The sequence below is a fragment of the Camelus ferus genome, chromosome 12, assembly GCF_009834535.1.
Source record: "Camelus ferus isolate YT-003-E chromosome 12, BCGSAC_Cfer_1.0, whole genome shotgun sequence".
Classification (NCBI taxonomy): domain Eukaryota; kingdom Metazoa; phylum Chordata; class Mammalia; order Artiodactyla; family Camelidae; genus Camelus; species Camelus ferus.
In genome coordinates, this window is record NC_045707.1 from 18,946,265 (window position 1) to 18,955,720 (window position 9,456).

The window sequence follows — 9,456 nt, forward strand, 5'->3', positions numbered from 1 at the left end:
GTTTCATGTGGGGAGGGGTGAACGGAGGCCCAGAGAGGCGAGGTCTTGCCCGAGGGCGCACAGCAGCACAAGAACTTCTGAAGTTCTTTTTTCTCTCCATCATACCACTTCAGTAAACAGGGGCAAAACTTGCCTTCCCTCCTCCCTGCTCCCCTCCACTGTTGGGAAAAATCAAAAGCAGTGGGTAGGAGAGGCCTGGCTATGGGGTCTGAGGAAGTTTCTTCTCTGCTCAGCTTCTGTCGTTGACCCTGTGTCCTCAGTGTCTAGGACAAAGGGGAGAGCTGACCTTTCCAGTTCCTAGCAAGGGCCTCTTTGTGAATAGCCACTGTCTTCTCCATCCAGCTTTGCTAATGGGTTGGAACCGGGGTGGTGGTCTCCTCACAGCTGGAGGAGGGAACACATCCTGAAGCCTGGGACTCACTGAGCCTTGCAGGACAGGCAGGGAGGCATCCACACAACACAACACCTGCTCTTTCCCATGGGTGGTGCCCAGGTGCAGTTCCTAGCTGTTTCCAGCAGATGGCGCCTACAGCACAGCCGCAGCCGGACTGGCCTTAGGGCTCCTAGTCTCCCAGCTGCGGGATGGTGATATATTTTCCTCAATATGAAGAGAACCTGGGGCCATCCTTCCTTCTTGGTGCCCTGGGAGTCAGTCCTCCCACCTGTCTGACCCCCAGCAAGTAAGCATAGGGTTGGGAAAAAACTCCTTTCCCAAGGCTCCTGCCCAGCTTCCGTATTTCCTCCTTTCCAGAGGCAGCTGGGCAGAAGAGAAGGGGGCTATGTAGAGGGCAGGACAAGAGGGGAGGGAGAAAAGATGCTCCAAGTCTGGAAAGAAGGAAAGTGCCAAGGACTTAACACCAACTTTATCACTTTTTAAAAACAAGAAATTTTCCCCAAAAGTGAAGAAATAAGAAACAATTCCAGTGTCCATGCATTCCCAACTGCAGTCTTGATTCCAAGATACCTCCTTTACTCTCAGACCTGTTGTGAGGAAGCGGGCAGAAAGAGAAGGTGAGTGAGAGGCCGGGGGTCCTACTGCCCATCCAACCATCCCGTTAGTCTCGAACTTCTGCTGTCTGACCCCAGTGGCTGCCCTCCTTGTCCAGTCTACATAGGGGAGGGGAGACTGTAAAATCAAAGCTCACGAGGTTATTCCATCAGCCTCTCTACTGCGGGCAGGACCACTGCTCTCTCAGCCTACACAGGTGAAGCTCTCCCGTTGGGTTCCAAAGGCCCTTTATCAGAAACTCCGTGGTTTTCTTCTATCACCCATTTCAGGAGCTGGAAATCCTGAGACAGAGTCTAACCTCAATCCCTCCTGCTGCAGCTTAATCCCACTTCTCTGTTGGTCTGTCAGGGGAGAGGCCAGTCCTCTGGCCATAGAGAATAGCCTTTCAGTGACTGAAGCTGGTCCTTGGTTCCCCTTCTTCCCGACTCCAGATCTTCGCCCTTGCCCTCTCCACACAGCCTGCTGTCCTGCGGCCCACAGCCCCGCCCTGGGCTCTTACCGAGTTGGCTCCCTGGGAATCCAGTGGTGGTATATGGGTTGAGGGGTCTTCTGTGCTGGGTTTCTCACTGCCCCTCTCCTGAGTTTTCGGGATGGATTCTGCAGGTTCTGGAGAGGGAGAACGGGTGGTGGGAGGGAGGGGTGGTTATTCATGAGGGCTTGGAGAGGGGGTGCTGCTTCTGTTCACCCTGTCCTGTGCTCCAGTGACCCCTGAGAGGAGCCCAGGACCAGCAAGGTTTTCTCTGGTCACAATTGTTACTTAGGTTCACTGTTTTTTGTTTTTTTTTTTTTAAATCTGCAATCAGGAAAAAAAAAAAAACCCTCTAAAAAAAGCTTAAAAATTTGGGTAAGGTCTCAATGTGTGGTTACACCTGACCTGAAAGGAGATGAGGCTTTTTATAGTCTATTTATTCCACTGAGTGGGACCATTCATTTCACTGCAGAAATATTAATGTGTTTCTGCTCGGGGTAGGAGGTAACATACAATATATATACGCTTCACCTTCATAAAACTGGAAAAATTCTGAATTCTGGCCTACATCTGGGATAAGGGCCCGTGGGCACTCAGCTCCCACTGATTGCACGCATCGTGTGTGTCCGCCGCTGGACTCAGGACTGGTCTCATGTAATTTTCACAAACAATCCAAGGCGTCATCATGATCGCTTTACAGGCTGAGGTTAAGTAAGTTGTTCAAGGCCTCTGGGCTGGTAAAGAGGCAGAGCCAGGATTCTAGCCCCAGTGCTGCTCCCATTATGGTGGGCTCCCCCCATACAACAGGGAGCTCTGAAGTCCCAGCTGGGAGTGGATGGTGTCATCCGGAAGGAAAGGTGAAGAGATGCAAAACACAGCCACTGCCTCGTACATACAAAGAATCCATATTCTCCAGACAGTTTCTGGCTCTCCCTGGGCCCCTCTCTGCAGTGACTGGGCAAGGCTGGCCTCCCCCTGGGTTGGCCCCTCCCCAGCCTGAACGTACTGTGTGCTTTCCCAGAGGTGCCCGGCCTTGACTCCGCTTCTGTGTCTGTGATCCCAGCTGGGCGGGACTCCTGGGTCCCTGTGCTCTCAGTGGCTCCTTCAGACTCCTCTCCCTGCTCCTGTTGCCCCAGGTGATGTTCAACCATCATCTGGAGCTCTGGGGGCACAGAGAAAGGGAGAGAGCATGACTGCCCAGACTCCTCCGTGGGCCCTCAAACTCGACAGCCCCACTACAGGGCCGGCACTCACTGCCTTGTGTGGTTTGACTTTTCTGTCCCGAAATCCAGTGAAGAGGGATGTTCTCTGTGCAATAAGGAGGGACTAAAGCTAGACAATAAAACCTACTTCTTTCAAAGGTAGGGGAGGGGAAGGGAAGAGGCTTAAGAACAAAAGAGCCTCCTGACTAGCTGGGATACATGGTCCCCCTTGGGGTCAGGAGAAAAGACTCAATTTAGATTCAAGAAATATTAGAGCGCCTCCTATGTGCTGTGCCCTCTGTGGGTGAGTTCACACACTTGATTTAACTGCCAAAGGGAGGCAGTATGCAGGGCCCTGGAGGTCAAGCAGGTTTTCCCAGGCTACCAGGCTAGTTGGTGTCAGGGCTAGAATCCAGCCCTGGTTGGTCCAGCAACAACCCTCCTTTAATAAAGGCAGATTTAACAACTTCCCAAGGATTCCTTCCAAAGGGGTCAATGTGGCTGCTGCTCAGCATCAGGTGTGGCGGGGAAGGGTCTTCCGCACCTTTCATTGTGGGTGTGGTCCTCGTCACCTTCTTCCGTTGCCGTGGAGACATGGACAAAGCCGGCTGTGAAGGGTGCAGAGCACAGGTGGGCGCTGGCCCTTCTCACCCTCCCCCTCTGGACTAGCTGTGGGCTTCAGAAAGTGGGGGAAGAAAACTCCTGCCCCCCACCCCTCATGATGAGCACAGAGTCTGTGTGTGAGGGACACAGGGGTGTGTGTGTATGCATCCACTCAAGCCCATGCTAGGGGCACAGGGAAGAGGGAGCCAAAACGTCCTACAGATTGGTGGGGAGTTGAGGGATAATCCCCTAATGAGTCTGGGGGTTCTCTGTGCTGGGCTGAGCGGGAGGGACCAGCTCACCTTAAGAAGCGGGTTGGGGATCCGGTCTTCATCTATCTCTGAGGGAAAGATGGAAAGAAGAAAGTGATGAGAATGGGAAATCCAGGCTCCTCCCACCCCTGCCGCCAAGCGGACTTCCAAGGGGAGGAGCCTCTGCAGTCACCTCCTTCTTGATCCATCCCTCACATCTGCCCCCAGGAAGCTGGCCCTGGTGGCTGTCCCCAGCCTCCATCCTCCAGCTCCCTCCTGCCTTCCTGCCCGGTTTTATCTGCTGCTTCCTGTACTGTCCTGGACTCTGTGGTCGTCGGCATCTCTATTCTTGCCTCAGACCTGGAGGTTCCTGAAGGCAGAGTTTGTGGTCCTTTTCCTTTTTTCCTTCTTCTGAAGTATCCATCTCTTTCCCCTTCAAACTATTCCCCCTGCCCAGATCCAGGACTGAACCACACCTAGGAGGGAACACCAGGTAAAGAACAGCAAATGCGTCCTCCACCGGGCCGGGAGGTTATAGTCTTTTTTAGTAGTTGGAGGAAAGTTGGAGACTCAGGCATCCTGAGTTCCAGTCTGGCTTATTAGCATCACCGCCTCTCTGCCACTCGCCCACCAGCGCCCCTGACATTTTCTGAGACCTTGTTCTCTCCCCAGACCTTGATGGGGACACGGGTGACCAGAATGCCAGCTGCTCCCTGAGCTGTTTCTAACCTTCCCCTTCCCCTCTGGGGGCCAGGAAAAGAGCTGATGGAGGCGGTCCCTCCCCTTCACAGCTGTCACCGCCTCTGGGGGTGGGGGCAGCAGCCTTTCAGTTGCTGGAGAAACCTGGAAAGCTGTTGCCACAGCAACCGGTACTCTGTTGACCACCCCAACTCCTGGGGGGCTTGGGAACCAGGTGGTCTCCCTCCTCTCCCTAGCACTGCTCCATCTTTCTGAAGGAAATCCTCCTGCTAATCTAGCCACCACTTTCCTGTCTCTGGGTCAGAGATCTCTGGCTCCTCAGATCTGCCCTTCTCCCTAGCACCCACCCTCTCTCACTGGGACCCAGCTGTCTTCAGCAGCCCCTGCTCCCTTCAGCGATCCATCTGGGGTTACCTGGGGATGACTGGTCACTGGTCAGCACGAGGGTCGCAGGGGTGGGGCGGCGCCTCCGGATCTGAGGGAAGAGGTCAGGTATGTGTGGAAGCATCAAAGCCCTACTCACTCAGCAACAAAATCCCAGCTGCCCACTTAACACACCTCAAAAAGTGCCGTGGTACACTGACCCTGTGGTCTCAGGGTGGACATTCCTGGGCTCCTCCCTCTCCCCTGGGGACCCAGAGCCACCCACTCCCTGCTTCCCCCAACCCCCTTTCTGTCACTGCATCTCACCGGGCCCTAGCCCCAGCTCTCCATCTCAGCAGCTATATCTGTGCTAAGGCATCGATCTCCGGCCCACTGTCTTTCCGTCCATCCTGGATCAATGCTCAGAAATAACCGGAGAGGGCACAACGCTTTCTTCCCCTCAGTCCCCCAGCCCGCTCCCCACACGGACTGGAACCTGTTGTGGGCAGCACCTCAGTCCCCGCCCAGCCTGGGAGGACAGCACAGGGAAGGAAGGGCTGACTGGGCATTTCCTTGGCCCAGGCTCCTCACTGCATCATCCCCTCCCTATCCTTGGACACACCACCTTTCTGACTTGTCAGGAAATACAGTCTGGAGAAATCCTTGTCATGGTAAATACAATATGAGGAGGAGCCTGAGGCAGGCAGGACTCTGGCTGGGGACTAACACTCAGCTGAAAAATCATCCTGGGCTCCAGGGTCCCATTCTAAGAAATTAACATATAAGAGCTGATTGACTGCTGGGCCTCTGAGCCCCCTTTCCCTGCCTCTGTCCTTTTGTAATGCTGCCAATAAAGTTGATTGTTGTTGAAGTCAGTCCAAGGACTCTTGGGACACGTAGTTTTCCCCTTTTCTCCGGAGCCGTGGAAATGAAGAGAACTGTGGGGTTGGAGTCCCTGCAGCTCCCTCCCGGGCAGAAGAGGGGAGGGAAGACAAATGGGGCTGGGAAAGAGGCTAAAAACCTCCCAAGGTTGAGAGGAATAGGCTGAGGACACTGAATGATCAGATTCCTATCTCTGTGTGTCCATCATTTAGAGTCATTACCATGGGGGTGGGGGTGGTAAGACATGAGCCCTTCTCTATGCCCAGAAAGTGGGTACCAGCCATGGCAAGAGGGGCAGGGTTGGTGTGAGAGAGGGACTCCCTGTAGAAGAAACAGGTGCATAGTATGGGGGTAGCTTGGGGTAGGGATTGTTTTCTCAGGAGAATCCAGTGCTATCTGGTTTTTTTGGTGACATTTCAAGGTCCCTGGCAGCAGTATTAGTGGTGTGTGCGTGTGTGCATGCACATGTGCATACATGCATGCACTGCACAGACTTAAGTGTGAGCACACCTCTGGCTCTTCCTGGTGCAAATGTACTGGGGGCCAGCAGGCCGGTGTGTGTGCTTCATGCATGTGGGGAGAGGCCAGCCTTCTCCTAGGAGAGGACTCCTCTCCATTTCTTTCCTGTCCTGGGGGAGGGGAGCTGAAGACAGGGAGAGGGTGGGCTGTGGAGCCCGAGGAAGAGACTAAAAGTGTGACAGAAAGGGCAGCAGGGCTCTGGACAGGTCCCTTCCTTAACCAATATCCTTGCCTTGGACAACATTTCTAAGCACTCAGTGTCCTTGAGAATTTTGATGTCCTACAGCAGGAGGGAGTAAAATTAGACTCCCTGAAGCACCTCCAGGCACCTGAACTACTAGGAAACGAGTCTCTTTTTTTTTCTCCTTGCCCCTATCTCAAATCCTAGCTCTCAAGGACACCTGGTGCTTTTGCTTCTGATTTATTTCCAAACCAGTCATGCCAGAGATCTGGTAGCTATGGGCACCCCTCCATCCCCAGCCACTCTGTGCTCCATAACTCAGAGTTTCCAACCCCTGCTGCCCTCTCATGTCGGTCTGGGTTGGGTGCTCCTGCCAAGCCTGGAGATTTTTGCCCACACACTTGGGTAACACAGCAAGAGGGGCTGAGGTGAGGCTGCAGGTCGAATTTTGCACCAAGCAGACACAGATTTCTGAAGATGGGAGAAAAGCAGGCCTAAGTCTCTGCTCTCTTTTTCTCTCTGGTTCCTGAGCGCTGCTTCATGGTCCTCCCCTGACCCCCTAGACCCCTGGTCCAGCTGGCCTCCCACTCTCCTCTTCCTCCTCCCAACACACACCTACACCTGCCTCCTCTAACACCAAACAGATGCAGGTGTCAGGTAGCGAGCCTTGTCTATGCCTGTGGAAGGTAGTTCTGCTTAGAACTTCGCTCCTAAGCCCACAGCCAACACTCTTGGGCCCTTTCCCCTGTGTCTGAGGTTATCTTGGCCAGTCCCCTGCCTCCAGGAGTAGCAGCCTTTTTCCCAGTTCCAAGGGAAGGCTCCCTGTGCTCATGGCTTCGTTCCCATCCCCATCCTCAGGCTGTCTGTGGTCTCACCAACCTCCCTCCTACTATCACATCTTGAGGTCTGGAGATGCAGCTCCCCCCAGGCCAGGGAGAGGCTGGAGACACAGTCCCTAACCCCTCCCTACACTCTGGGAAGCTCAAGATGTAAGAGAGGTGTGTGTACCGGGCCTTTCCCTTCACATCCAGCCCTTATCCTACCAAAGAGCTGGAGCAACAGAAAGAACACTGTCTCCAGCCCATCTCAAGAGATCAGAGTTTTCCAGGTGGGGAGGCCCAGCCAGAGCCCTGGAAGCTGGCAGCCAGTTGGGGGAAATAGAGGCACGTCCTTGTGGGAAGTGGGTATTCTTTAGGAATGGGGGTGTCTAGGTGAAGGGACAGAGAACACGAAAGGAGATGGAGCAATGAGCAAATGAGCAAATATTTAAAAAATGGGCGGTAGTAGCGACCACGGGTGGTCACCCTCCCCACACACATGCTCACTCTCCCGGAGACACACACTTGCTCACACACTCTCATACACCGCCGCCTCTGCCAGGCTGCTCTGAGCTAAAAATAGGCCTGGCCGGGAGGCTGGGCCAGGGCCCCGGACTCCCACCCCTTGAGCCCAGGCCAGGGCAGGGCTTCTCCCTCGCGGACGCTGGGCTTGGACCACAGCCCCTAGTAAGCCCCCACCTCTGGCTTCCCGGAGCCATTCTCTCCACGCCCTCCCCGGCCCCCTCCCCCTACCAATCCAAAGGGCAAGAGTTGGGAATAAGGGCCCACGTGTCCAGACTGGCAGAGAGGGGCGCCTCAGCCTGCAGACCCGACCACTCCTCTCCCGCAAAGCCGCAGCCCTCGCAGATTCACTCAACCCCTTCTCGTCCTCACTCTCTGGAGTCTGGCAGGGTCGCCCCCAGTTAGGAGAGGGCTGGGGGCTCTTGCTCCTCTCTCAACTCCCGCCCTCGCCTGCCCTCTCCCTCACCCCCTCCCGAACGCTGCCGACACCCTTGGGCGCCCCCGCCGAGCTCAGAAACTCTGGCGGGCGTTGACTGGGTGGGGGATGCGAGACCGGCGAAGGGGGGAGGGGTCGTGTCCTCAGGGAGGCCCCCTTCCCCAGGGCTGGGGAGGCAGAGAGCGATTATCGCGGGGAACCGCTTCGAGTGCGGGCGCTCATCCGTCAGTCTGTCTCGAAGAAGCACGGACAGGGCGATGGGGCTCCCACGGTGGGGGAGGGAAGAGAAGACCCCCAAACGGCGCGCCGGCCCTGGCAGGGGCGCCTGACTCAGGGAGGGCTGAGCAGGGGTCTCGGATTGCACGGTCCCGGGGTCTCTCGTCCTCTGCCGGGCGAGTCCCTGGCCGCCCCGCCCCGCTCCGCACCTGCTCCGCCGCCTCGGGGTCAAGGTGCGGCTCCAGCAGAGGCACGGTGAACTGGATCTTCCGGGGGCTGTGGTCTTGCTCCATGGCTGGGACGGCGGCTGCCCGGCAGGGGGCGGCGGGAGGGCAGGCGACGGACTGGGGCTGGGGCGGGCGCGCTCCTTCTCCGCTCCGCTCCTGCCCGGCCCCAGCCCGGCGCGCTCGGCTCCCGGCTCCCGGCTCAGCGCTCCCGGCTCGCTGCCCCGGGGACTCCGCGGCCGCCGATTGGCTCCGCACTCGCCCCTCCCGGCCCCCTCCCCCTCCCCCAGCCCCGAGCCTTAACCCCGTCGTGGCTGCAACGCCAGCTGCCGCGGGGGTAACCGCCCCGCCGGTGGGCCACCGGGCGTGGCCGGGTCCTGGTCGTAGTGAACACAGCCCGGGAGGGCACCCAGGGATCCTCAGAGTTCTGGGCAGGGAGGGGATGGGCCGCGATGAACTTCTCCAAGCTGGGGCGGAATTGAGGGGCTGGGAAGGTGGAGGGGCGCTGTGAGAGAGGGGGCAGCAAACGCGACAGGAAGATTTCCTTTACAGTCTTAAAGGGGTCGCCGCATAGTGAAAAGAAAGGGGATTTAGGCTTACAGCAGGGAGGATTCAAGTTAGATCAGGAGAGGGACTTTTCATTGAGAGGAAAACACTAGAGCGGAGGTAGAAACTTGGACGGGAGGCGTCGGGTCTGGGCACAGGTCTTGGGTTCACTCTGCAGCAGGGAGCGGGGACTGAGGTCTAAGAGGGTCTCCAGAGCCTCTCCCTTGAAGTGCTGATGACAATGGGTGGAGGGCTAGGGGAGTGAGGACCATGGGGGTGGGGAACTGGTAAAGCTTGTGAAATAAGTTTCTCTTTCTGCTTGCTAAATCTGGGGGATATAAAGCAGGTGAAAGGCCTGCCAGGGGAGAATGCCCCTGCGGGTGGAGAGGGAAACTCCTCTAGTGGGGTGGCTTGCTTACAGATGGGGTTGGTTTCCAGTTCTACTGCTGGCAGAATAATGAAAATGATCTGCTGTCCCAAAGGGATGGAGGTGAGACTATGTGAAGAACTTACTAG

At 56.5% G+C, this 9,456-nt stretch overlaps 1 protein-coding gene across 1 annotated transcript; it reads right to left on the reverse strand.

Moving 5' to 3' along the window:
* Positions 1–836: 836 nt before the first annotated feature.
* PPP1R1A (protein phosphatase 1 regulatory inhibitor subunit 1A) lies at positions 837–8,618 on the reverse strand. The gene is made up of 7 exons (XM_032493039.1): positions 8,380–8,618; positions 4,648–4,708; positions 3,586–3,623; positions 3,225–3,288; positions 2,485–2,640; positions 1,509–1,615; positions 837–981 (listed from the first exon to the last, which is right to left on the reverse strand). The coding sequence occupies exons 1-7, from the start codon at positions 8,461–8,463 to the stop codon at positions 976–978; spliced, it is 516 nt and encodes a 171-aa protein (XP_032348930.1). The 5' UTR covers positions 8,464–8,618; the 3' UTR covers positions 837–975.
* Positions 8,619–9,456: the final 838 nt, after the last annotated feature.

Coding starts and splice junctions, on each gene's coding strand:
- PPP1R1A (XM_032493039.1), bottom strand. CDS start 8,463: ATGGAGCAAGACCACAGCCCCCGGAAGATCCAGTTCACCGTGCCTCTG. Junction 2,641..3,224: donor GACCACACCCACAATGAAAG/GTGCGGAAGACC, acceptor CTGTGCCCCCAG/AGCTCCAGATGATGGTTGAA. Junction 1,616..2,484: donor CACCTCTGGGAAAGCACACA/GTACGTTCAGGC, acceptor CTCCCTCTCCAG/AACCTGCAGAATCCATCCCG.